The sequence below is a fragment of the Rhinopithecus roxellana genome, chromosome 16, assembly GCF_007565055.1.
Source record: "Rhinopithecus roxellana isolate Shanxi Qingling chromosome 16, ASM756505v1, whole genome shotgun sequence".
Taxonomy (NCBI): Eukaryota; Metazoa; Chordata; class Mammalia; order Primates; family Cercopithecidae; genus Rhinopithecus; species Rhinopithecus roxellana.
Window position 1 is genome coordinate 17,428,374 of NC_044564.1, and position 27,921 is coordinate 17,456,294.

The following is a 27,921-nucleotide window of genomic DNA, read 5'->3' on the forward strand; positions in this document are numbered from 1 at the left end:
GAGAGACAGGCCAGCACGGGCCAGAGAGGTCTGGTCCAGGTCAAATCCCAGCCACTTACCAACTGTGTGGCCTTCAGCAAGTCACCTGACCTTGCTAGGCCTCCAGCCAAAGGAACTTCCCCAGGTCTGATACGTTATTAAGAGGGAAACTTGGCCAGGCACAGTGGCTCACATCTATAATCCCAGCAGTTTGGAATGCCACGGTGGGCGGATTGCTCGAGCCCAGGAATTTGAGACCAGCCTGGGCAACATGGTGAAACACCATCTCTACCAAGAACATAAGAAAAATTACCGCTGGGCGCGGTGGCTCAAGCCTGTAATCCCAGCACTTTGGGAGGCCGAGACGGGCGGATCACGAGGTCAGGGGATCGAGACCATCCTGGCTAACACGGTGAAACCCCATCTCTACCAAAAAAATACAAAAATGTAGCCGGGCGAGGTGGCGGGCGCCTGTAGTCCCAGCTACTGCGGAGGCTGAGGCAGGAGAATGGCGTAAACCCGGGAGGCGGAGCTTGCAGTGAGCTGAGATCGGCCACTGCACTCCAGCCCGGGCTACAGAGCAAGACTCCGTCTCAAAAAAAAAAAAAGAAAAAGAAAAATTACCCAGGCGTGATGGTGCACACCTGTGGTCCCAGCTACTCGGGAAGTTGAGCTGGGAGGATGGCTTAAGCCTGGGAGGCAGAGGGTACAGTGAGCTGAGATTGGCACCACTGTACTCCAATTTGAGCAACAGAGCCAGACCCTGCCTCAAAAGGATAAAAATGAGCCAGGTGTGGTGGCTCACGGCTATAATCCCAGCACTTTGGGAGGCCAAGACAGGTGGATCATTTAAGGTCAGGAGTTCAAGACCAGTCTCACCAACATGGCGAAACCCGGTCTATACTAAAAATACAAAAAATTAGTTGAGCATGGTGGCATGCAATTGTAATCCCAGCTACTCAGGAGGCCAAGGTAGGAGAATCACTTGAACCTGGGAGATGGAGGTTTTAGTGAGCCGAGATCGGGTCATTGCACTCCACCTTGAGAGACACAGTGAGACTCCATCTCAAAAAATAAATTAAAATTAAAAAAAATTTTTTTTTGAGATGGAATCGCCCAGGCTGGAGTGCAATGGCACGATCTCGGCTCACTGCAACCTCTGCCTCCCAGGTTGAAGCGATTCTCCTGCTTCACTGTCTCAGCCTCCCGAGTAGCTGGGATTACAGGTGCCCACCACCATGCCTGGCTAATTGTATTTTCAGTAGAGACGGGGTTTCTCCGTGTTAGCAAGGCTGGTCTCAAACTCCCAACCTCAGGTGATTGCCCACCTCAGCTTCCCAAAGTGCTGGGATTACAGGCATGAGCCACCGCACCTGGCTCAAAAATTAAAAAAATTTTTTTTTTGAGATGGAGTCTCACTCTTTTGCCCACGCTAGAGTGCAGTGGCGCCATCTCGGCTCACTGCAACGTCTGCTTCCTGGGTTCAAGCAATTCTCTCTGCCTCAGCCTCCCGAGTAGCTGGAATTACAGGTGCCCACCACAACACCCAGCTAATTTTTGTATTTTTTAGTGGAGATGGGGTTTCGCCATGTTGGCCAGGCTGGTCTTGAACTCCTGACCTCAGGTGATCCACCCGCCTCAGCCTCCCAAAGTGCTGGGATTACAGGCATGAGCCACTGTGCCCAGCCTAAAACTTTTTTTAAAAGAGGGAAACTGAAGTTCAGACAGGTGAAGTGCCTTGTGATCCAGAGTCCCTGGTTCCCAGGGAGCCTGTCTGGCCTTCTGGTTCTGCCACCACATGGCCCAGAGAGGCTGGGTGCTGGCTGAGAGCTGGCTGGGGTGCCCCCCTTCCCCTCTCCACCCAGACAGAAGTACTGGTGGGAACTGCACAGCCAAACTACCTTGTTTTATTGGATTTTGAGTAAAAACACGAACCATGTCAAAGTTTCCAGGCAGACACCTAAAGAGCATTAGCAGATTTGGACCCAGGCAGGCCGGGGGACAGGGAGGTCCCTCTATCAGGTTTTAAGGCGGGTTGAGCGCCGAGGTAGTGGGGGTTGGGAGGGTCGAGCCGTCACCTTGCTGGGTGTTTTGTCCTGGGTGTTGGACTGGGAGGGTGGGCGGCCGCTGGAGGTGAACAGGGCTGTCAAAGCGTTCCGGGCGTTGATTGCGCACCGGCGGCTCACAGGTCGGGTGGTGGGGCTGGGGTTCTTGGCCGCTTTGTATTTCTGGATACAGAAGGTGCAGGTAAGGTCAGGGTCTCCTCCCTACATGGTATGCTCCTGGCCAGCAGCTACTTCCCCAGCTCTGGCTGAGACAGTATTAGTGCACTCTGTGACCCTGCGTGATGCACTCAGCCTCTCTGGGCCAAGGCTCTGGAGCTAACAGCCTCGCACTCAGCAGCCCCTTGAACAATAAGAGCCCAACCCCACCCCAGCTCTAATGTTCTCCCTGTTGGTGCAGGGGTGGTGTCCTGGGGTTGAGGCCCAGCACAAGAAGGGGTGGCCACTAGCCACCCAGATCAGCTTGGATATGACTGAGTCTGTGGCCATGGGAGGACAGGGCAGGATGTCCGGCTCACCTGCAGGTTCTCAAAGTGACCCAAGGACTTGCAGTGGGAGAGCTGTGCCCCTGAGTTGCTGTGATAGAACTTGTGGCAGATGCGGCAGACGTAGCCCATCACGGGTACCAGGAAGTCCACACCTGTAGGACGGGATGGCAGGGTCTGCACTCGCATCCCTGTACCAGCGAGGTGTCCCTCCCTCTCTAGGGGCCCATGTGCGCCCCGACCCTCTAGGCAGGAGCAGAAGAGAAGGCTTCTCAGCCAGAATGCCATGGCCGGAATCTTGGGAGGGTCACGTGGAGGCTGGGCCCAAGGGTTGAAGCTCTTGCAGGTGGGCTCGGGGCTGGGGCCTTACCATATGCAGTATTGGGGCTGTAGGTCTCCGAGCCCTTCCACTCCTCTCTGGATATGTCTCTGGACCTCACCTGAAAACATGCAAGCATGAGCCTCGGATCTGGCTTCCCCTAGACACCGCCCAGACACAGGTCAGGGGCCTGGAGCCCCCCATTGCCCTTGGACACACAGAATCCCCTCGATTTCCAGGAGGTAGTGGGTGGTGTTCTCTGAGTCTTTGCACATGATGATCCTGCCTCCTAGAGTGCTCTTCCCAATCTATACTTTCTAGACTCTGTTCAACTAGCCCCCTCCTCCAGGAAGTCCTCCTGCTCCTACAGGGACCATAATCCATGCCAGGTGTGCCCAAGATATCATGTGTCATCTGATTGAATCCTCATAACAACCCTATATGGCTACACCCATTTTACTAAGAAGAAACTGAGGCCCAGGGACATTAACTCACTTGTCTAGGGTTGCACAGCTGGTTTGCGGAGGAGCTGGGCAGGGAACCCTGTAGGTCTAAGCCATAGTTCACACTCAACCATGAGTCCCCTGCTAGCTCCCTAAGGTCCTATCCAATACTGCAGTGACCTTGGTCCTAGGGGGTGGGTTCAGGGGATCAAAGACTCTGCATTTCACCTGCTGGATGTGAGCCCCTTCCAGATGAGGTCATCTGACTCTGGCCATGTCAGTCCTAGCAAGTCTAGCAGTGCCCTCCACCACTCACCAAACAAATGTGGCTTCCAAGAAGGACAACCACCCCCGTTTGCTAAGCCCTTCCTAGGACCAAGCTGTGGGCCCTGGGTTTCCCTTATTGTCCAAGTTCAGATTGTTATTTCTGAGCAGAGGCAACTGAGGCTCAGAGAGGCCAAGTGGCTTGCCTGAGATTCTGTTGCTACTGAGGAAGGAAGATGGGCCTCATACTACCCTGCCTAGGACTGCAGGCCACCCCCACAACGCTTCCTCCCCAGCCCCTTCATACCCCACTGTGACTGCCACAGCCTATAAGAGCCCCAGCTGGCCCCTGGACTGTAACTGGGGCAGCCTCGGTGAGGGCAAGGACCAGGCCTTGGCCCTCATGGGTCCCTGTGACCATCACCAGGGCCTGACCCAGAAGACGCTCTCTGGAAACGTGCTAAACTGTAAAGAATCTGGCTGGGCATGGTGGCTCATGCCTGTAATCCCATCACTTTGGGAGGTCAAGGTGGGTGGATCACCTGAGGTCAGCAGTTCGAGACCAGCCTGGTCAACATGGTAAAACCCTGTCTCTACTAAAAATACAAAAATTAGCCAGGCATGGTGGCAGGTGCCTGTGATCCCAGCTACTTGGGAGGCTGAGGCATGAGAATTGCGTGAACCCAGGAGGTGGAGGTTGCAGTGAGCCAAGATCACACCATTGCACTCCAGCCTGGGCGACAGAGCAAGACTCCGTCTCCAAAAATAAAAATAAAAATAAAAACTGCAAAGATTCCAAGCTCCTCCAGCGCCTCATTGATGGGAGACAGGGTAGCTGCGGCACTGGAAACGTGGACTCTGAAGTTTCACTTCGTGCCATCCAATCTGATGAGATTCAGCCAGGATAGTGCTTAGTACACACGCCTGGAACACAGTAAGTGCCCAAAAAGATGTCTGTTGCTGGCCGGGTGCGGTGGCTCACGCCTGTAATCCCAGCACTTTGGGAGGCCGAGGCAGGTGAATCACAAGGTCAGGAGTTCAAGACCAGCCTGGCCAACATGGTGAAACCCCGTCTCTACTAAAAATACAAAAATAATTAGCTGGGCGTAGTGACAGGCACCTGTAATCCCAGGTACTCAGGAGGCTGAGGCAGGAGAATCGCTTGAACCTGGGAGGCAGAGGTTGCAGTGAGCTGAGATTGCACCATTGCACTCCAGCCCAGGCGACAGAGTGAGACTCTGTCTCAAAAATAAATAAATACATACATACATACATACATACATACATACATACATAAAATAAAAGATGTCTGCTGCTGTCAGCCTCACCATTATCATCACTATCATCTGACTTTTCCTTTGCACACTACATAGTTTCCCACCTTGGTGCCTTTACTGATGCTGTTCCCTTTCCCTTCCTCCACACACGTCCAAATTTCAGTCAGGCTTTGCATATTTTAACTGCCACTCTCTAGTCATCATGCATAATTACATAGTCATGCAGAAGGCAGTTGACAGTAATAATCAGTTGTGGCATGCATTAGTGCCCACAGATGCCAGCCCAGTGTCTGGCCTCCGGGAGGTGGGATGAGGTCTGTTCTGGGCTGGGAATCCAGCACCGAGCCCGCCTCCCACATCCTCCCCCGAGCACCTGCTTGCAGAGTTCCTCCTCAACCTCGATCTCTTCTTCATCCTCATCATCCTCTTCCTCTTCATCACCCTCAAAGCAACCCACAGCGTCCACGGTAATGAAGTGGTCCTCATCTTGGCCAGCAATCTCCTTCTCAAGCGACTTCAGCTGTCCAGGGAGTAGGCAAGGGGCTCAGGTCAGCTCTGAACAGCCAAGGGGCCATGCCCTGCCCACCCCATCCCTCCCCTGACAGTCTCAATCCCTCCAGACCTGCTGTGAGTTTGGGCTGGGAAAAACCTCAACTTGCTGCGTGGCCTTGGCCAAGGCTCTGTACCTCTCTGGGCCCATGTCCTCTGAGGGAGCTCGGGTTACCTCCTTGGCTTTGTCCTTATGCCCCTGGGACTTCACGTGCTCCACAAACTTGCGAGGGGTTTTGAAGTAGCGGTTGCAAACGGTGCAGAAAGGTCGCAAGGATTGTTTGGCGATCTGGAAAAAGGCAGGCCGACCAAGCAGTGTCCCCAGGTGCAAGCCCCCTGACTAGCACCCAGGCAGGGCCCGGCAAGAGCTCACCTCCCCTGGGCAGGCCCACCATATCTGTAAGAAGCTGGGCTGTGCTCCACCCCTGCACTGGAACGTGGGCAAACACATCTCTTCGTGGTGTGGGTGGCTGAGAGATGCCATGGCAGATGGCAACACAGAGACAGGACAGACACAGAGAGAAGACGAGAGAGAGGGCAGCTGCCCAAATAACCTGTGAGCCCCATAGCTGAATGGCAGGGTGAGATGGTACCTGGCCTACACTGGACAGATGGGGAACCTGAAGCCCGAAGAAGAAACAAGACTGACTCATCCAGAACTGCATTGTGGGTTATGCGGGTGCAGGGACAAAGAGGAACATTTACTTTCTTACTGGGACTCTGTGTTGCCTGGCCTCCGCTTGGAGACGGCAGTGCGGGTGCCTCTGCAGCGTGCAGGCCCTCCTACCTTGTGGTCCTGTGTCCTGCGGTGTTGGATCAGGTCCCCCACGTAGTAGAGCTGGCAGGTGTTACACCAGCGCCTTGGTGGAGGCTCCCTGAATGACAACAGTCAAATCAAGTACAATGTGAAGCCAGAAAGACAGCAGCTGTCCGAGAGTGCTCCATAAGTGTAATGCCATTCCAATAGCAATTCCCACAGGATCTCTTACGGAAGCTTAACACAACGGTTCTGAGGTTCATCTGGATGAGTACTTAAGCAGAAATAACCCAGGAAACTTTAGGGGGAAGGGGAATGAAGCACTGGGGATGCCAACCTTTAAAATGAAAACCACAAGCTACAATAGATAAAACTGTGTAGTGTGATGTACATCCTGACACTGTATCAATAGGAAAGAATGGAAAGGCCTAACCAGGTTCAAATATTGGTAAGAATTCAGCTTCGCCAGCCTGGGCAACATGGCGAAACCCGTTCTCTAGCAAAAATACAAAAAATTAGCCAGGCATGGTGGCTCATGCACCTGTGGTCCCAGATACTCAGGAGGCTGGGGTGGGACAATTGCTTGAGCCTGGGAGGCAGAAGTTGCAGTGAACTAAGATAGTGCTAACTAAGTGAACTAAGTGAACTAAGATACTGCACTCCAACCTGGGTGACAGAGTGAGACCCCCATCTCAAAAAAAAAAAGAATTCAGCTTCTGATAAATTGGTATTGAAAAGCATAGATTATACAACAAGTTATGTCAGAACAATTTGTTGTCTACTTGGAGAAGAAAAGCCTTCTGCTTCCACCTTCCACCTTACTTGAAAATGAATTCTAGCTGAACTACCAGAGAGTCAGGCATAAAAATAAAAACCATACACTTTCAAAAAGGGAAGCCAGGCACAATGGCTCACACCTGTAATCCCAGTCCTCAAGGCAGGAGGACTGCTTGCACCCAGGAGTTTCAGACCAACCTGAGCAACATAGCAAGACCCCATCTCTATGAAACATAAAAAACATTAGCTGGGTTTGGTGGCACATGCCTATAGTCCTAGCTACTCAGAAGCTGAGGTGGGAGGATTGCTTGAGCCCAGGAGGTCAAGGCTGTGGTGAACCATGACTGTGCCACTGCAATCTAGCTGGGGCAACACAAGACACTGTTTCCAAAATAAATAATAAATAAATAAAAAGCGGGCCAGGCACAGTGGCTCATGCCTATAATCCCAGCACTTTGGGAGGCTGAGGCAGGAGGATCGCTTGAGCCCAGAAGTCCAAGACCAGCCTAGGCAACATAGTGAGATCTTGTCTCTATATAAAATAAAATGAGGCATGGTGGTGTGCACCTCTAGTCCTAGTTACCTGGAAAGTTGAGGTGTGAGAGTTACTTGAGCCCAGGAGGTTAAGGTTTTAGTGAGCCAAGATCACACCATTGCCCTCCAGCCTGGGTGACAGAGACCCAGTCTCAAAAAATAAAATAAAACAGGGTCGGGTGCCGTGGCTCATGCCTGTAATCCCAGCACTTTGGGAGGCCAAGGCAGGCACATCACAAGGTCAAGAGATCAAGACCAGCCTGACCAAGGCCGGGCATGATGGCTCACGCCTGTAATCCCAGCACTTTGGGAGGCAGAGGCGGGTGGATCATGAGGTCAGAAGATCGAGACCATCCTGGCTAACACAGTGAAACCCCATCTCTACTAAAAATACAAAAAAAATTAGCCAGGCATGGTGGCAGGCGCCTGTAGTCCCAGCTACTTAGGAGGCTGAGGCAGGAGAATGGTGTGAACCCAGGAGGCAGAGCTTGCAGTGAGCCGAGATCGCGCCACTGCACTCCAGCCTGGGTGACAGAGCGAGACTGTCTCAAAAAAAAAAAAAGACCAGCCTGACCAACATGGTGAAACCCAATCTCTACTAAGAATACAAAAAAAAAAAAAAAAAAATTAGCCAGGTGTGGTGGCGGGTGCCTGTAATCCCAGCTACTTGGGAGGCTGAGGCAGGAGAATTGCTTGAACCCGGGAAGCGGAGGTTGCAGTGAGCTGAGATCACGCCACTGCACTCCAGCCTGGGCAAAAGAGCAAGACTCCATCTCAGAAAATAAATAAATAAATAAATAAAATAATATTTTACAAGGGGAGAGCAACTATTTAATCTTGGGTTGGGAAAGATCATTCCAACATACAACATCAAAGCCAGAAATTATACAGGAAAAAACTGATAGATCCGACTGCATAAACATTTAAAACTTCTACATGTTGAAAGATATAAGAAAATTAAAAAGGGCCGGGTGCGGTGGCTCAAGCCTGTAATCCCAACACTTTGGGAGGCCGAGACGGGCGGATCACGAGGTCAGGAGATCGAGACCATCCTGGCTAACACAGTGAAACCCCATCTCTACTGAAAAAAAATACAAAAAACTAGCCGGGCGAGGTGGCGGGCGCCTGTAGTCCCAGCTACTCGGGAGGCTGAGGCAGGAGAATGGCGTGAACCCAGGAGGCGGAGCTTGCAGTGAGCTGAGATCCGGCCACTGCACTCCAGCCTGGGCGGCAGAGCGAGACTCCGTCTCAAAAAAATAAAATAAAATAAAATAAAATAAAATTAAAAAGCAAACAAACGTCAATGACAAGGGCTGTGCTATCACTGGCCAGAGTGTATCCTTTATGTAGGCAGCTTGCTAAACCAAGGCTGGGCATACCGCTGGTTCACGCCTGTAATCCCAGCACTTTGGGAGGAGGGTTCTTTGAGCTCAGGAGTTTTGAGGCTGCACTGAGCTGTGATCACGCCACTACACTCCAGCCTGCGTGACAGAGTGAGACACTGTCTCAAAAAAGAAGAAAGAAAAGCCAAATATATGTAAAACCCTGGCTGGGCGCGGTGGCTCACGCCTGTAATCCCAGGACTTTGGGAGGCCAAGGCAGGCGGATCACTGAGGTCAGGAGTTCAAGACCAGTCTGGCCAGCATGGCGAAACCCTGCCTCATACAAAAAAATTTTCCGGGCGTTGTGGCAGGCACCTGTAATCCCAGCTACTCAGGAGGCTGAGGCGGGAGAACTGCTTCGGGAGAACTGCTTGAACTGGGAGACAGAGGTTGCAGTGAGCCGAGATCGCACCACTGTACTCCAGTCTGGGCAACAGAGCAAGACTCCGTCTCAAAAAAAAAAAAAAAAAAGTGTCTGAATCAGTGAAAATAAGGACTCTCTATAAAATATGCAAGTACACAATTTTTTCATAAATTTTAGGGGGCACATAACCCCCATGTCCACTGAGAAAGCGCTGTAAGAGCTCTGCCGGGGAGGGTTGCTTAGAGACAGAAAGTGTTCGTGTTGTCATGTAGCATGAATCTGATTTTTATTTTTAAAGATTGTATAAATCCAGAAAGGCGCACAAGAAGAACTAGGTCAAAATGTAAGCAGTGTTTATCTCTGGGTAATGGGATTATGGGTGATTTTTATCTTCTTGTGTGTTTGTGTCCTTGTAGTTTCAAAACATTATATAATGAGTGAATTATTTTTATAATCAGAAACAAATTTTTTTTAGTCAAAAAAGGCACATCAGCCACACAGTGAGAGTATCAGGTTTTAGGTTTTAGGATTTAGGGACACTTACTGTCCTCAGTAAAATCTTAATACTGCTGCAAGCAACACAATCACTTTAAAGCAGCTTGCTCCAGAGGGCAGCACTGCTGTGGAATTTTCCTTTTAAACACAGTTTTGTAAAGTTTGCATTTTTTTTTCTTAAAGAAATAGGGTCTCGCACTGTCATCCAGGCTGGAGTGCAGTGGCATGATCCAGGCTCACTGCAGCCTCCACCTCCTGGGCTCAAGCAGTCCTCCCACCTCAGCCTCCTAAGTAGCTGGGACTACAAGTGCATGCCACCAGGCCTGGCTAATTTTTTATAGTTTGTAGAGGCACAGGTCTCAGGATGGGCTGGTTTTGGACTCCTAAACTCAAGCAATACCCCCACCTCAGCCTCCCAAAGTGCTGGGATTATAGGTGTGAGCCACCATGCCAGTCTGGCTCTATTTTTTAATGTGCATTTTGATCTCTGTGAGAGAAAAACACAATAAATGAAGAAAGGGGGTGGGGAGAGAACATGGTCATCAAACAGGCGGATACCTTGTGCCAGTGTCATGTCTGAGGCTGCCCAGATATGGCCAAAGAAGGCCGGGCATGGTGGCTCACACCTGTAATCCCAGCACTTTGGGAGGCCAAGGCGGGCAGATCACGAGGTCAGGAGATCAAGATCATCCTGGCTAACATGGAGAATCCCTGTCTCTACTAAAAATACAAAAAAGTAGCCGGGTGTGGTGGCGGGCGCCTGCAGTCCCAGCTACTCGGGAGGCTGAGGCAGGAGAATGGTGTGAACCCGGGAGGTGGAGTTTGCAGTGAGCTGAGACTGCACCACTGCACTCTAGTCTGAGCAACAGAGCAAGATTCCATCTCAAAAAAAAAAAAAAGGCCAAGATTGGGGGATCACATGAAGCCAGCAGTTCGAGACCAGCCTGGGGCAACGTGGTGAAACCCTATCTCTACTAAAAATACAAAAATTAGCCAGGCATGGTGGCACGCCTGTAATCCCAGCTACTTGGGAGGCTGAGGCGCGAGAATTGTTTGAACCTGGAAGCGGAGGTTGCAGTGAGCCATGATCATGCCACTACACTCTAGCCTGGGTGACACAGTGTGACTGTCTCAAGAAAAAAAAAAAAGAAATGGCTACGGTAGGCAAGGGCTTATTTCACAGCACCTGCCCTGTGGGCTTTGAGGAGGAAGGAGACAGGCACTCCCCCAGTTAGGGTATTGGGATCCAGCCTTCAGCCCCATTCCTGGGAACACCCCCCTGCCTTCCATGGGGAAACGTATTTCCATGTGATTTGGGTAGAGCTGGCCTGCCTAGGCCTAGCCAGTCAGAACACCCCATCCCTGGCCAGGGGATTGCTTCAGAAACGTGCACATAACCACAACCAAATTAACCAGCATTTTCCCTAGAAACTGTTCTGCTACTGCAGACACAGGTGACTGCCCTTCCTTGGAGGTGACTGTGCAGGGAGGCTGGGGCTGTGGGTACCTGGTGCCCACTGTAGTAAGAGATGGAGCCTCTCTAAGAAATGGTATCCCCTGGGTCCAGCTGTATCTCTTGCCTTCCCACTTACCTAAGCCACAAACGTTGCTCCTTTTTGCTCAAGCTAATTTCTGTCTTACAGAAATTAGAATTTTTTTCACTTACAACCGCAAAGAACCCCCACTGATGCAGGAGGACAGTATTGATGTCTTTGTGTTGGGGACTAAGGTGAGGTGGTCGTAGCTAGGGACTGGAGGGACTTTTTACATTTTTGTTGTTTTTGAGATGGAATCTTACTCTGTCACCCAGGCTGGAGTGCAGTGGTGTGATCTCAGCTCACTGCAACCTCTGCCCCCGGGTTCAAGCAATTCTGCCTCAGCCTCCCAAGTAGCTGGGATCACAGGCATGCACCACCATAACCAGCTAATTCTGTATTTTTAGTAGAGAAGTGGGTTCCACCATGTTGGCCAGACTGGTCTTGAACTCCTGACCTCAGGTGATCTGCCCACCTCAGCTTCCCAGAGTGCTAGGATTACAAGCCTGAGCCACTGCACCTGACCATAATGTTCTTGACCGCCTCGGGGCCAAGTAGGATTCAAGAGAAGACTTCATGGAGAGATATCATTGGGAGAGGGTTTGATAAATCCCCAACACCTGAAGTTTGTTAACAGCTTGTGCTAAGTATGTCTTTTTTAGTTTTCTTCTGTGTCACAAGATCTATTTTTATACAAACAACTCATTCTGCAGATGCAATTTTGAATCCTGTTTTACTTTGACATTGCATCACCTTTCCACATTATTATAAATTCCCCAGTTATCCTATGTGTTCATTGTTCCATGAGCTGGACGGGCTTTTTCACCATCTAACCAATCCCCTACTTTCGAGTATTTTAGATCATTTCCCGTTAGCTTTTTTTTTTTTTACCATGATACTAATAGCAAAGAACGTCTTGGTGAGTCATCATTCTCCTGTGTTTATGATTATTTCACCCAAGTAGGAAACTCTTCTCAACGTGAGAAACAGCTAACAGAGACGCAAGCTGCAGGCAAGCGGAGGTCACCAAGAGCCCTTCCTGTCCCCTCAGCCCCACCTGGAAGCTTCAAATCGTGACCTCTGTAAAATCAGGACAGAGCCCGTGACCACTGACTCAAGGGACCATCCAGCCTATGAAAGTGTTTGATTTGCCCTCCATAGGGTTTGTTTTGTGTCAATTCTGAACTAGCTGTTAACGTTCTGAAATTGGGAGATTTCACATACAAACCTGGATTTCTGGATGCTTCTTAAAACTAAGAGATCTGGAGCTGAGAAGCAGCTGTCTCATGAGACAGAGCCTGTGTCCCAGCTGTGGCCCTAGCTAACATGGTCCTGCTGCTGAGATGACACGTCCCAGCCCTTGCACACCTTTACAACTGCCCACAGAGTCCTGAAAGCACCTCCGGCTGCCCGCCAGGCCTTCCCGCCCCAGTCTAGTTCCAGACCCCAAGAGGGCTGAAGTTTCTGATTAAACAGGCCCCCATGACAATGAAAGGGGGAGACACAGGGAAGCCCTAACCTCCAACCACAAAAGAACCTGATCCTCAGCCTTGTCACCCCACAGCGGGGTCAGCACATGTGCCGCAGGGGGCAGGGGTCTGTGCCACAACCTGTCCTCTCCCACAGGGATGGTCACACTGTTCCTGTCTAGAGGGAACCTTAAGAGACTGTCATGAATTCTTGCACTATGTCCCTCACCAAGCCATGTTACAGGCAGGGAAAACTGAGGTTCAAGGTCACACAGTTAACAGTGTGAGGAGGCCTGGCTGGCGGCGGCAATGCTTAATCCAAAGGTAGACCCTGCAGACGGCAGATTCAGGCCCTGGCTGACGAGACCGCCTACCCCCAACGCAGAGCTTCCACGATCCCCCACTCACTCATCCTCTGTCTCCAGGACATCCCGGGGCACGGGCAGCAGGGACAGGAGGCAGGCTTGGCTCATGTGCTGGATCTCCCCTAGCCGCTGCTGGTGCTGAGGCTCCGACATGTGGTCCTGGAACTCCTGCAGCAGGAGGGAGTGAGGGATGGGCCTGGGGTGTGAGCCCGGAACAGTGGGCAAGGCTGGGGCCTGGGGAGGCAGACCCCAACCTCATCACTCTGAGCCCATTTCTCTCACCACACATTTCTCTCTTGTGTAGGCTGGAGCAGGCACGATAAACTGAGACACAGGGCACATGCCAGCCCAAGCTTCTGCCCCTCCCAGAGGATGTGTGAGTGCCTCAAAGACAAGCAGCAGCCTGGTTAGCATCCAGGTCTCCAAGGCTCTGCCAGGTGAGGCACAGAGTAACACAGCTCATAGCACAAGAGTAGTAATAATACAAGTACAACGCGATCATGATTACTGCTACACTCACTTTGGGCCAGGCCTGCGCTCAGGACTCCAACGTCACATTGGTGACTCCCCAGAACCACCCAGTGAGGTAGATTCTAAACGTTTCTTTCTTTCTTTCTTTCCTTTCTTTCTTCCTTTCTTTCTTTCTTTTCCCCTCCCCTCCCCTCCCCTCCCCTCCCCTCCCCTCCCCTCCCTTCCCTTCCCTTCCCTTCCCTTCCTTCCCTCCTTCTCGGCTCACTGCAACCTCTGCCTCCTGGATTCTCCTGCCTTAGCCTCCTGAGTAGCTAGGATTACAGATGCACACCACCACGTATTTTTAGTAGAGATGGGGTTTCACCATGTTGGTCAGGCCAGTCTCAAACTCCTGACCTCATGATCCACCCACCTCGGCCTTCCAAAGTGCTGGGATTGAGCCACCGTGAGCCACCGTGCCCGACCCTAAACCTTCCTTTGTCTGATGCGAGAGGAAAAAGGCACAGGGTGGACTTTGCTTTCCAAGGTCCCCCAGCTACTCAGAGCCGATATGAACCAGGTCTGCCGGACTCTAAAAACCTGCTTGAGCCCAAGAGGTAGAGGCTGCAGTGAGCTGAGATGATGCCATTGCATTCCAACCTGGGAGACAGAGTAAGACCCTGTCTCGAAACAAAAAACAAAAAAACAAAACCACCAAAACCTGCCTTCTTGGCTGGTCAGGAAATGTTTCCCAAGCAAATGCATGGCTGCTGGAGGCAGGGCCCAGTGCAGCCTGAGGCAGCCTTGGGAGGGCAGGCTGTGCATTCCACGCAGGCCCCACCCCTCCCCACCCTTATCTCCTGTATCAGTACCTGCTGGCTGGAGCAGCTGGCCTTGCAGATGTAGCAGAAGAACTGGAGGGCCTGCTTTGAGGGAGTGCTGGTAGCTGCAGGGGTGGAGGAGGCGGAGTCACTGGGGCGGGGCACAGGTGTCAGGGGTACAGTGCTAAAGGCCCGGCTGTCACTGCTCTGCAGAATGGTGACCTTCAGGGAGCCCCCAGCGCCCCATACCTGCATGGGGAGTAGAAACTGAGCTTCTACCAACTGTGTACTTACAGTGGGCCAGCCCAGCATTCGACATCTACCAACATTGTCTCATTGGATCTTCCTGATGATAGGGAAACTGAGGCTGTGAGCTGTTAGGTGACCACCCCAGCTTACACAGCTAGAAAGCACTGCAGTCAGGATGTGTACCCAGGTCGGCCTACAGTACCACCCGTCCCACCCCTTGTACGACAGATGGGGAAACAAGACTCATAGAAGGGAAAGGGTTTGCCCAGTTATGCAGAGCTGGGACCCAAACCCCACAGAGAGGCTTCCACTCTATGCTCTCTCCATGAGGGCAACATTACCCATGCAAGACCGGGGCTCTTGCTTGGGGATGGGCAGGCTGGAAGGGACAGATGTGAAGACAGCACAACAGCAAGAAGGTCCCATGCAGACCACTGTCAAGCCCAGCCTGGTCTGTCCACCCATCCTAGGCAGAGGGCTGTCATCCCATTTCACAGTGGGGGAAACACAAGGAGGCCCTGAGGTGGCCTGGGGCAGAAAGAGGCCATCCCACCCTGCTGGGCTCTGTGGCCCTCACACTGCCACATCAGGGCCTCTACCCACCCCTGGCATCTCTCTAGCTCTGTTTTCACATTCTCCCACATCTAGGCCACTGGCCGACTCCTTCTGGATCTCTTCCATGCTGACTCGGGTGCCCACAGGCTCCGGCAAGGTCTTTTCCATGCCTGAAATGACAGATGTGCTCTGTTTCCCAGAGTGCATCTCCCACCCCAGGCCCAAGAGCTGCTTTCTCCGTCCGCAGCCAGAACCTTGAGGCCTCCAGCATGGATGACCCTGGACCTGGGTTCCGGGCCTAGCCATCAGTCCCAGGCAGCACCCAGTCAGGGGAGGAATGAAGGGTCTGGGCAGAGCTGTTCTGTCACCAGACCAGCTGGAAGCCAGTGCTCACTTACCTCCACCAGCTTCTACTGCATCAGATGGCATCTCCAACCCGCAGACATGAACCACAACTGGTGTTTGCTCTGGAGCCAGCACCGACACCTGTGGCTGGGTCTGAGGTTGCTCATGGGTTTGCTCTGGTGGCTGTACTGGCACCTGCGCTGGAGGCTGCTCCTGCGGCTGGACCCTTGGCTGTGCTTGTGTGTGGACCTGTGGATACGTCTGTGTCTGGGCCTGTTTCTGCAGCTGCAGGTGCACCTGCCTTGGGGGCTGTGAACGTGCCTGGGGCTGCAGTCGCTTCTGCAGCTCTGCCTCCTGCTGCAGCTGCACCTGCCTTGGGGCCTGTGAATGTGCCTGTGGCTGTACCTGTGGCTGCATCTGCTTCTGTGGCTCTGCCTCCTGCTGCAGCTGTGGCTGCACCTGCTTCTGTTGCAGCACTAAGTGCTCAGGAGAGGTCTGTGTTTGTGCCTGCTTCTGCAGCTTTGGCTGCACCTGGGTGTCTGTGGGTGGTATCCGTGGCTGAGTCTGTGACTGCACCTGGGCCTGGACCTGCAGGACCCGTGGCTGGAATCGTGGCAGCACTTGGGCTTCCCGGGGCTCAGGCAGCAGGTCTGGTGTCTGTGTCTGTTTCGGTACTGTCATCCGGGCCTGTGGCTGGGCCTTCGCCTGTAGCTGCCCTGGAGGTTCCTTCTCTGTGGGTTCTTCTGAGCTAGGAAGGATCAAAAGAAAATCCCAGTCATGTCTTCAAAGAGGCCCCAGGGGCTCCCAAGGAAGGCCAAAACTAGGCCAAGCATGGTGGCTCCCATCTGTAATCCCAGCATTTTGGGAGGCTGAGGCAGGTGGATCATTCGAGGTCAGGAGTTCGAGACCAGCCTAGCCAACGTGGTGAAACCTGGGATTACAGGTGTGAGCCACCATGCCCAGCCCAAGATTGTTTCTTTTTGTTTTGTTTTTTTGTTGTTGTTGTTTATTTGTTTTTTTTTTTTTGAGATGGAGTTTCGCTCTTGTTGCCCAGGCTGGAGTGCAATGGCACGATCTCGGCTTATTGCAACCTCCGCCTCCTCGGTTCAAGCAATTCTCCTGCCTCAGCCTCCTGAGTAGCTGGGATTACAGGTATGCAACACCACGCCCAGCTAATTTTGTATTTTTAGTAGAGAAGGGGTTTCTCCATGTTGGTGGCTGGTCTCAAACTCCTGACTGCAGGTGATCCGCCCACCTCAGCCTCCCAAAGTGCTGGGATTACAGTTGTGAGCTACCGCACGCAGCCCAAGACTCAGTTTCTAATGCTGGCTCTACTACTTACAGGCTGGGGATTTGGGCAAACTTCTTTGGCTGTCTAGGCCTCAGTTTCACCTAAATAAACCGGGGAGAGTCATTCTCACCTCCCACAATTTGCTGACATGTATCCAACTGGCTCTGTAAACGACCTGCCTGTTGCGGCCCCAGATGAACATCTTTATCCCTCCCACCCAGCCATCCAGCTTGGCCTCCAGGTGGCTCAGTCCCAAGGAAGACACCAGAGTCTGGCCGGGAGCTTCCCCAGGTCAGATGCGGAAAAAAGTATGGCTTTCCTCCAAGTCAGAGGCCAAGGCCCTTTCCTTGCTCCAGCTCCACTGAAGGGTGAACCCCCTCTGCCACTGCCACCCCTGCCTTTGCAGGAATGAGAGCACAGGGCACCCAGGCCCAGGTCAGGTTTTCAGCATCAGTTACCTCCTCAACCTCTTGGCTGGCGGCTCGGACACCTCACAAGGCTCAGGCTCAGGTGCTGCAGTGCATTTTTCCTTGGCGATGTCCTCTGGGCAGGGTGGTAAATCTTGGTCTGGAATGGAGGCATGAGCAAGGGAACTCAGATGTTGGGGAGAGCATCTCTGACCTCCATGAGATAGGCACTGGGCTCCCCACCTTCCCACCAAGAACCCCAGCCTCCCACACTTGCCTCTATCACCTGCTGACCCGCCCACCGGCCCCGCCCCATCCATGTCCCTCTGAAGGGCCAGCAGCCTCCCTCCCTCACCTTCTGGTGTGTCCATCCGGGGCTCTGCGGCTTCCTCAGACCCCTCTGGGGGGTCTGACTTGTCTTCCACAGGCATTGTCTGAGAAGAAGAATCCTGCTTCCTTTCAGAAACTATGTTGACATCCGATACCCACCCCTATCAGTACCCCCTTGCCCAAGGGCAGCTGCCCCCATCCTCCAGGGGATGATAGGCCCCAAGCACCTCTGGTGGGCCTGGCCCCAGAGCTGCCGAGTGGATGATCTTAGTAAAAATGCCCCAGCAATGGTGTCTAGGGGACTCTACCTAGTTGTCTGTTAAATAAACCCAGGTTTGGAGGACACGAAGCCTTCTCCTGGCCACAGTGCTACCTCCTGACCTGACTTCCCACCCAGTTTTCCACGAAGTAGCCAGTGGGGTCCTTCTTTTTCTTTTTTTGAGACAGAGTTGCACTCTTGTGGCCCAGGCTGGAATGCAATAGCACAATCCTGCAACCTCCGCCTCCTGGGTTCAAGCGATTCTCCTGCCTTAGCCTCCCAAGTAGCTGGGATTACAGGTGCACGCCACCACACCTGCCTAATTTTTGTATTTTTAGTAGAGTTGGGGATTCACCATGTTGGCCAGGCTGGTCTCAAACTCCTGACCTCAGATGATCTGCCCGCCTCGGCCTCCCAAAGTGCTGGGATTACAGGCATGAGCCACCACACCTGGCCCAGTGGGGTCCTTCTAAAATGCAAACCTGATCATGTCTCTTCTTTCAGGCTTAAAGCCCTCCCATGGCTTCCCGCAGCCCTGGTGCATGCCTCACGCCAAGCCTGAAAACACTCTGCACACCCACCCCTTCCCTGCACAACCTGGCCTCTGCACACTCCCTGCCCCGGCAACCAGCCCTCTCTGCTTATCTCCCTTGGCCTTCTCTCTGGTCAAGCCCCAAGCCCGGCCCTGACCCCAGGCTTTCACTTAGAGCTTCAGAAGCCCTTCTTGCAGGAAGCCCTCCTGACTCCAGAATGGGTCCAGAACCCACTTCCTTTTCGTGGCATTTCTGTCTTCTTTTTTTTTTTCTTTTTCCATAGAGTCAGGGTCTCACTGTGTTTCCCAGGCTGGTCTCGAACTCCTGGGCTCAAGTGATCCTCCTGCCTTGGCCTTCCATAGTGCTGGGATTACAGGCATGAGTCATCGCACCCGGCCTCCACAATCTTAATTAATTGGTTGGAGCATTATTTGCATTAATATCTCTCACCACCCTCCCCATTCCCGTCCAAGACCTCAGGGAGGGCGAAGCCAGATACATCATCTGCACCAGGGAGTCCCCTGCAGGGACTTCCAGATGTCTGCTAAATAAACACACAGCTCTCTCTGGCCATTTCCAGGGTACCCCAGGAGGCCACCAGAAGCCTGCAGCCTCCCTCCCTCCCTCCTTCCCTCCCTCCTGCTAAGCCCAAGGAATGAGCACTGAGCAGGAAATGGCAATCTGGACACATCAGGACTCTGCCCTTCAGAAACTACCCAGCTGTCACCCTGCACGACACAGGCACCAGCCTGAGAGTCAGGAGGCCTGGGCTCTGGGTCCACCTCGACAGCTGTGGGACTCAGGACCACCCCCACCCCAATCTCTGAGCCTGGGTTTTTCCATACGTGAAAAAATGAGGGCAGGACAGGTTAGACACTAGACCAGATCTGTGATAACAGGCCCGTTGGAAGGCTGGAGGCAGGGCCGCTCGCTGGAGGAAAAGCCCTCACCTCCAGAAGTGGCGTTGTCCCTGCCCTGGAATGCACCCAGGAGCAGTGTGTGAGGGAGGAGCTGCGGGGACCTTCCGGGATAGGACAGTCTAGGGAGGAGGTGAGCCCTTTGCAGATCTCCTGCTTATGCCAGGAAAAAGGTAAACACCTCTCAAACACACAAGTTGCCAGGGGGCTGCAGGCTGGAACCTATAGCTGGCAACAGCGCATAGCTTAGGATTTTATAGCATTGTACCCGAGTTATATTTCCTATACTTTGTTTGTTGGTTTGTTTGTCTGAGACGGAGTCTCACTCTGTTGCCCAGGCTACAGTGCATGATCTTGGCTGACTGCAGCCTCTGTCTTCCAGGTTCAAGCGATTCTCCTACCTCAGCCTTCCTGAGTAGCTGGGATTACAGGCACCCGCCGCTAGGGCCCGGCTAATTTTTGTGTTTTTAGTAGAGACGGGGTTTCACCATGTTGGCCAGGCTGGTTTCGAACTCCTGACCTCAAACGATCTGCCCTCTTCAGCCTCCCAAAGTGTTGGGATTACAGGCGTGAGCCACTGCACCCAGCAATTTCTTATACTTCTATGAATGGTAATTAACTTAGATAATTTTTAGCATGTCAGGTTATGATATGTTTCCTTTCAAAACAAATGTAACAGAAAGGAAGTTCACTCATTCAAAGCCATGCTATCCCACACAGTCGCCCCACAGCCTCAGGAGAGCAGTTGAAACTGGCCGGGCTGAATTGAGAGGTCAGTATCAGATACACACCAGACTGTGAAGATTTCGTAGTTTTTAAAAAAGGAACGTAAAAAGCCTCATTTTTTATATTGATGACAGGTTGAAATAATAGTTTCACATGGGATTGGGTTAAATAAGTTAGTAATATTAATTTAGCCCATTTCTTTCTACTTTATAATGTGGTTACCAGAAAATTTTAAGTTACATATACAGCTTGTATTTTATTTCTACTGAGCAGTACTGAATTTTTTTTTCTTTTTTTTGAGACAGGGTCTCACTTTGTCACCCAGGCTGGAGTACAGTAGTATGATCGTAATTCACTGCAGCTGCTAACTCCTGGCCTCAAGCAAACCTCCCACCTCAGCCTCCCAAGTCCCTGGCATTACAGGCATGCACCATCATGCCCCGATAATTTTATTTTTATTTTTATTTTTATTTATTAATTTTTTGAGACAAGAGTTTCACTCTTCTTCACCAGGCTGCAACCTCCGCCTCCTGGGTTCAAGCGATTCTTCTGCCTCAGCCTCCTGAGTAGTCAGGATTACAGGCGTGCACCACCATGCCCGGCGACATTTTTGTATTTTTAGTACAGAAGGGATTTCGCCATATTGGCCAGGCTGGTTTCAAACCTCTGACCTCAGGTGATCTACCCACCACGGCCTCCTAAAGTGCTGGGATTACAGGCGTGAGACCCCAGGCCCAGCCACACCAATAATTTTAAAAGAAACATTAAGCTGGGCACAGTGGCTCACGCCTGTAATCCCAGCACTTTGGGAGGCTGAGGCGGGTGGATCACCTGAGGTCAGGAGTTTGAGACTAGCCTGGCCAACATGGAGAAACCCCATCTCTACTAAAAACACAAAATTAGCCGGGCGTGGTGGTGTAAGCCTGTAATCCCAGCTACTCAGGAGGCTGAGGCAGGAGAATCGCTTGAACCCGGGAAACAGAGGTTTCAGTGAGCCGAGATTGCACCATTGTACTTCAGCCTGGGCAATAAGAGTGAAACTTCGTCTCAAAAAAAGAAACATTAAGTAAATGATAGTACTGGTAGTATTTGTGCATGGCAAAAATCCCTTCGGTGATACAAGAATATTTGAAGTTTGGGAAACACTAAACAAGTCCATTCCTGCCCCCTCATTTTACAGATGAGGAAACTGAGGCATAAAGGGAGTGTGACCTGTTCGAAGGCCCAGGCTGAGCCAGAGTGGGTGGCACTGGGGCTGACACCCAGGGTCCCCTCCCGCCCACTCCCATCCCCATCTGACTCACGCCACCCATCACTCACCTTTCGATTGGAGGTGGTAGAGGAGGAGGTCCGGGCCTGTTTCTGGGGGTTCCGTCCTGAAAGGTTGAACTGGGAGGGGTTCATGGGGACCCCAACAGGAGGAGGTCCCAGCAAGGACTGGCGAGTGGCCTGGGGAAAGAACTGTTGCAAATTTGGAGTGGCCAGTTGGGGGGGTGTGAGGCTGGGGGCTGTCAGGCTGGGGGCTGCGAGGCCTGGGGATGCCATGCCGTAGCCTCGGAGGTTACCTGCAGGCAAGAAGTGAGGAGAAGAGGGGTCACACTGTGGTCAGGTAGCAGAAGGTAGGGTCAGGCGTCAGTGCCCCAGAGCATCATGGGAACATCCCAGATAATTGAAGGGGACTTTTCCACCCAAGGGCAGCCGAAGGGAAGAGACTAGAGCTCAGGCTCAGTCTCACCTTGGGCACTCGTGGTGAAGGAGGCTTTAGCGCTCTTTCCTGCCCCAGCTGGGGTGGGGGTGCTGCCTTTAGCATTCCCCAAAACCCTGCTCACCCTCAGGCATGCTTTAGAGTCTGCCACAGAGTAGGTGAGAGACTTAGCACAGCCCATAGGGAGAACCAGCAGGAGGGCTGGTCCCTGGGATAACAGGACACCCACCCCTACCCCCACCAGCTACCCTTTATCAGCAGCAACTATGAGCCAGGCACTGTGCTAAGCCCATTCCTCACACTGCCTCAGTCCCTCGGCCCAGCAGGTATCAGGGTGGGTGTTATTTCTCCCGATGACAAAACAGAGACAGAGTGGAGGTACAGCTTGCCCAGGTTCTCTATGAGGGGCACCGCCATCCACCTACTGCCCCAGCCAAGATTCTGGGGTCTTCCTCATTCCTCCCTCTCTCTGCCCTATCCCATGCAAGCCATCCCCAGATCCTATCAACTCTGTCTCCCATGCCTCTTCCCAATCTGACTTTCCCGCTCCATCCCCACTCCCACTCCCTGCCTCCTCCCAAAACCGCTTGATCCTTTGCCTGAATTCCAGCCACAGCTTTTGCACAGGATGGCGGCAAACAGTCATCTTTCTCAAGCCATATTCTAAGTTCATCTCTCCCTTCTGCCCAAACACTTCCATAGCTCCCTGCTGCTGGGCAGCAAAGCCCATTCCTCACTGCATGGTCTGGCCCTTCCCACCTTTCCAGTCTCCTTTCTTGCCATTCTCCCCACATGTCCCCACTATATTCCAGTCACATGTCCCTGTGCAGTCCTTCAGACATCCTGCCTCAGGGCCTTTGAATGTGCTGTTCCCTCTGCCTGGGCTGTTATATCCGCTGACTCCCATTCACCCTTCAGAACTCCCTATAGGTGTCTCTCCTCCAAGAGACCTTCGCAGACTGTGTCCCCAAAGGCCCCAGCTTCCAGTTCTAGGACAAGCCACATACTTTCCTTGTCTGCTTTTTTTGTTTTGTTTTGTTTTTGAGATGGAGTCTCGCTCTGTTGTCCAGGCTGGAGTGCAGTGGTGCGATCTTGGCTCACTGCAACCTCCACCTCCCAGGTTCAAGTGATTCTCCTGCCTCAGCCTCCCAAGTAGCTGGGACTATAGACACCCACCACCATGCCTGGCTAATTTTTGGATTTTTAGTAGAGACAGGATTTCACCATGTTGGCCGGCTGGTCTCAAACTCCTGACCTCAGGGTGATCCGCCCACCTTGGCCTCCCAAAGTGCTGGGATTACAGATGTGAGTCACCACATCCAGCTCCTTGTCTGCTTTCTGCTTCACATCATCTAACTCAGCTCTGCACCTCAGGGGAGGCCCAGAGTTTGGGAAGTATTTAAGGGATGAAAGGCAGTTGGAACTCTTGCCCCAGTGCTGGGATGGGAAGCACAGTGGTTAAAGCTTAAAGCATGGGTCAGCTGTGCTGTGAGTGCCGGGTTCAAATCCAGTCTCTACAGTACGAGCTCTGTGACCTTTTTTTTTTTTTTTTTGAGACGGAGTCTCACTCTGCCACCCAGACTAGAGTGCAGTGGCCGGATCTCAGCTCACTGCAAGCTCCGCTTCCCGGGTTTACGCCATTCTCCTGCCTCAGCCTCCCGAGTAGCTGGGACTATAGGCGCCCGCCTCGTCGCCCGGCTAGTTTTTTTTGTATTTTTAAGTAGAGACAGGGTTTCACCGTATTAGCCAGGATGGTCTCGATCTCCTGACCTCGTGATCCGCCCGTCTCGGCCTCCCAAAGTGCTGGGATTAGAGGCTTGAGCCACTGCGCCCGGCCGAGCTCTGTGACCTTGAACAAATCAGTTCCCCCTGCTTAGCTTGATTTCCCTGATCTGTAAAATGGGGATAATAATTGCACCTGCCTCACAATGTTTTATGAGGATTCAATGAAATATACAAATGTGCCTGGTACATAGTAAATGTTCAATTAACATTAACTTGAAACAAATACATATATACATATATGCAGAGAGCCAACCAGCTCTTAAAAACAATAAGACAAAAGATGAAACAACCTAAAAGAAAAATGAACAAAGGACATGGACAAGTCACAAAAAGAAATAAAATGTTCAACAGACAAATATAAAATGTTTAACTGCACTAGTACTCCAAGAAATGTCAATTAAAACATTCATGACATAGCTTCTTTTTGCCAACCAACTTAATTATATGTATATATACGTTTATATATATATATAAAAAGTATATAATACCCAGTGTTGCCGTGGGCATGGTGAGACCGGCAGTGTCATACGTGGCTGGTGGCATTGCAAACTGGTCCAGTCCTTTAGGAAAGCAATTTGGCAATACTTATCAAGAGCCATCAAACATCCATCCCCCCTGACTCAGTGAGAAGACACTCTCAAACATCATATTCATCCCAAGGTTACTTAAAACAGCAAAAAAAAAAAAAAAAAAAAAAAAAAAACCCAAAACAAAACAAAACAAAACAAAAAATAAAAAAAACCAAAAGAAAGAAAAAAGCAAAAAAAAAAAAAAAAAAAAAAAAAGGAAAGAGCCAAACAGCTAAGAAGGGTTAGATAAACAAAGGCATAGCCCTCTGGTGCAATATTAAACAGTTATTAAAAATAATCTTAACACAGATGATCAAATCCTATGGTAAACGATCATGCCATTCTATTCAGTGAAAAAGAAACAAGGTACAGCCTGGGACTTATATCAATCACCATCATCAGATACAAATCCCCAACTCTGTGCCTAGAAGAAAATGGGATGAAACAGACAAATATGCTGACTGGTGGTTTTCTTCAGGTGGTGAGTGAGTCAACAGATGACACTGCGGGTTTTCCTATCCCCATTTTTAACCTTTTTTCCCACTTGAAAGAGTGTGATTTTTATTCTTTTGTTTGTTTTTGAGAAAGGGTCTTGCTGTGTTGCCCAGGCTGATCTTGAACTCCTGGCCTCAAACAAACCTCCTGCCTTGGCCTCCCAAAGAGTTGGGATTACAGGCACGTGCCACTGCATCTGGCCAAGAGTGTGATTTGTTTTCTTTTTTTTTTTTTTTTCCTTTTTTTGAGACAGGGTCTTGCTCTGTCACTGAGGCTGGAATGCAGTGATGCAATTTTGGTTCACTACAACCTCCACCTCCTGGGTTCAAGCAATTCTCATGCCTCAGCCTCCTGAGTAGCTCGGATTATAAGCGCACGCCACCACACCCAGCTAATTTTTGTATTTTTCTTTTTTCTTTTTTTGAGACAAGGTCTTGCTCTGTCACTGGGCTGGAGCGTGATCTCGGCTCAATACAACCTCCACCTCCCGGGTTCAAGCAATTCTCCTGCCTCAGCCTCCCGAGTAGCTGGGACTACAGGCGCACACCATCACACTCAGTTAATTTTTGTATTTTTAGTAGAGACGGGGTTTCACCATGTGAGCCAGGATGGTCTCGATCTCCTGACCTCGTGATTCTCCCACCTTGGCCTCCCAAAGTGCTGGGATTACGGGTGTGAGCCACCGCGCCTGGCCTAATTTTTGTATTTTTAATAGAGACAGAGTTTCACCATGTTACCCAAGCTGTTCTCGAACTCCTAGACTCATGTGATCCTCCCACCTTGGCCTCCCGAAGTGCTGGGATTACAGGTGTGAGCCACAGCCCATGGCCGAAGACTGTAATTTTTTAAACGGGAAAGAAGAAAAGGAAAATGTATATCTATATGTGGCAGGTCCCTGTGTGTGGTTCTCTCCCTACCTACCTGCTTATCATTTTTAAGTCAGTTCCCAGGACCATCCACACCCATGTGGCCCTGACAGGTCCACAGAGTGACCACCATCTAATCAATACCGACTTGTTATGTAATCTTGGGCACATGACCCCCCTCTGGGCCTCAGTTTCTTTGTCTGTAAAATGGGATTGTGGTTGTACCTCTCTTTAGGGGGTTACCAGTAGAATCAGGAGCAGCATATTGGCTGGGCACAGTGGCTCACACCTATAATCCCAGCACTTTGGGAGGCCAAGGCGGGTGGATCACCTGAGGTTGGGAGTTCAAGACTAGCCTGGCCAACATGGGGAAACCCCGTCTCTATTAAAAATACAAAAATTAGCTGGGCGTAGTCGTGGGCACCTGTAATCCCAGCTACTCGGGAGGCTAAGGCAGGAGAATTGCTTGGACCGGACGCAGGAGGCAGAGGTTGCAGTGAGCCAAGATCACACCATTGCACTCCAGCCTGGGTGACAGAGCAAAACTCTGTCTGAAAAAACAAAACAAAACAAAAAAAAGGGAGCAGCATCTTGGAAGGAAGAGCTGAGACTGCTCTCCATATTGGGAAATTGAGACAAAGCCACAGGCTTAATGCACAGGGCTAGAGACAACCACTCAGATATCTGGATGGTCAAGAGGCCCAGGCATCGGCCCAGCTTAGCCACTGCTGATGCAAGGCAAATGATTTCCCTTCTCAGCTTCCTCATCTGTCAAATGGCATCTAATCTGAATGTGAGTGAAGTGTGCTGAGTACCACCCAAAGAGCCAGCACCACGGCCAAGGACACACCTCTGTGATCAGACAGATCTGCATTCAAATTAGCAGCTTAGGGACTTTCACCTCCTGGAGCCTCAATGTCCTCATGAGTGAACTAGGATGCCAAGAATAGCTCCCTCTGAGGGTTGCTGTGTGGAGTTGAGATTTAGTGCAATGGGCTGCTAGGGAGCTACACTAAAAGAGACTGAGAAGAGGCCTGGGGCCATCCATACCTTGCAACTGCTGTAAAAGCAAAGCTCTCTGCAGCATGGAGCCATTGAGGAGGGAGGCTGAGTTGGTGCCCTGGAGATTCAGAAGCGGCTGCTGTGGCTGCTGTGCGGGGAGGCCCCTGTGTGTTGGGAGGGGGGGTGTCAGAGGGTTATTTGGAAAGTCAGACTTTCCTTCTTCCCCAAGACTTCTCACCTCCATTCTCTGCCCCACTCTGTGGAACAGGTGATCTCCAGGACTCAAATGGGGATGGCACTGGGAAAAAGGATGGGGATCAGGAGCTCCGAGACATGGGTCAGAGTGGCAAGGCTGAAGCCATCGCCCCCTGAGGGGGAACTCACCGGCTCACAGCCATGGGCAACGGGGCCTGTGGTGGGGACTGCTGGAGCAGCTGCTGGAGCTGCAGTAACTGCTGCTGCTGCAATTGCTGCTGCTGGAGCTGCTGCTGCTGTAACTGCTGGAGCTGCTGCTGCTGCTGCTGGTTGAACATGATGGCTAGGGGCAGAAAGCAGAGTAAGGCCAGGGGTCCCCACCATAGGTCAGGCCTGCTCCCCTTCCATCCACGGCTACTCTCCCAAGCCACAGCCTGCAAAGACTGCAGAGGAGCTTTCACAGCTGCACTCCCAGTCCTGCCAAGAGCCTGCCACACTCGCTTGGCCCATCCTTGCAAGTTACCGCCAATCCTGCCAGGGGCAAGATTCAACCACCCTACTGCCAATGCCCCCCAGATACTGCCAACAGCCCCTCCTTCAAATCCCTCCCTCTCTCCATTTCTGGCGGCTCCATCCTCCCACACTCAGCCTCAGCCTCTCTCTGCGCCCATCACTTCCCCACTCACACCTCCTTTTCAATACCGCAACCCTCTCCCGGCCCCAGGTGTCAATAACATCGACACCCGTCCAACCCCATCACCGCGGTCCTGAGCCCCGTGGGACGGCTTCTCCCCACCATCGCCACCTCCTCGAGCCCCACTCCGCCCGCTCCCACCCCGCCAGGCCCCTACTCCGCAGACACAGCCAGCTCGCGCGCGGATCCCCACGATCCCGCCGCCCCCAGCCCCGCACCTCGCCTCCCCGCGCGCCCTCAACGCTCAAGTCGCCCCCACAGGTGGGCCGGCCGCCCAGCCCCCACTCTCCCGCCGGGCGGCTCCGGCCCGCGGGCTCCCGGCCTCCCCGCGGCTTCTCCAGGGCCTGTGGGCTCGTAAGGCCCAAATATGGGCGGGGCCGGCCGGGGCAGCGCCCTCTGGGGGACGGGAGGTCCAGGCGCCGCCGGCCGCGCCACCCTAGCCCGCCCAGTGCACCCGCCCCGCTGCGGGGGCGGCTGCGGAGCGCGAGCAGGTGCGAGGCGGTCCTGGGCGACGCACACCTTCCGAACCGCGTCCTCCGCATCGCGAAGGGGAGGCTCGGAGACCAAGGTCCGTCTGCCGCCCGGAAGGGTCAGCCATCCCGCGGGGGCATCGAGGGGGACTTCCAGAAGGACCTGTTCCCAACCGACCTCCCTGCGGCCGCCGCGGTCC

The 27,921-nt window shown here is 52.3% G+C and overlaps 1 protein-coding gene across 7 annotated transcripts; it reads right to left on the bottom strand.

Moving 5' to 3' along the window:
- Positions 1–1,864: 1,864 nt before the first annotated feature.
- On the bottom strand, positions 1,865–27,688 carry CIZ1 (CDKN1A interacting zinc finger protein 1). Of its 7 annotated transcripts, none has more exons than XM_010367805.2 (18): positions 27,470–27,688; positions 26,747–26,900; positions 26,411–26,526; positions 23,919–23,990; positions 21,261–21,505; positions 17,531–17,609; positions 17,227–17,335; positions 15,883–16,225; positions 15,531–15,726; positions 15,181–15,302; positions 14,380–14,577; positions 13,101–13,225; positions 6,167–6,254; positions 5,555–5,668; positions 5,204–5,350; positions 2,898–2,967; positions 2,561–2,682; positions 1,865–2,207 (listed from the first exon to the last, which is right to left on the bottom strand). In XM_010367805.2, exons 2-18 carry the CDS (start codon positions 26,893–26,895, stop codon positions 1,998–2,000), a joined length of 2,505 nt encoding a protein of 834 aa, XP_010366107.2. In that variant the 5' UTR covers positions 26,896–26,900; positions 27,470–27,688; the 3' UTR covers positions 1,865–1,997. The 7 variants fall into 7 exon arrangements, with proteins under 7 accessions (XP_010366107.2, XP_010366106.2, XP_030775623.1 ...); XM_010367804.2 differs by having other exon boundaries at positions 17,531–17,624; XM_030919763.1 differs by having other exon boundaries at positions 5,453–5,668; positions 17,531–17,624.
- Between the last annotated feature and the right edge of the window lie 233 nt (positions 27,689–27,921).

Coding starts and splice junctions, on each gene's coding strand:
- CIZ1 (XM_030919760.1), bottom strand. CDS start 26,895: ATGTTCAACCAGCAGCAGCAGCAGCAGCTCCAGCAGTTACAGCAGCAG. Junction 21,506..23,918: donor CATGCCCACGGCAACACTGG/GTATTATATACT, acceptor TCTTGCCTGCAG/GTAACCTCCGAGGCTACGGC. Junction 16,226..17,226: donor CCAGCCAAGAGGTTGAGGAG/GTAACTGATGCT, acceptor GATCCTTCCTAG/CTCAGAAGAACCCACAGAGA.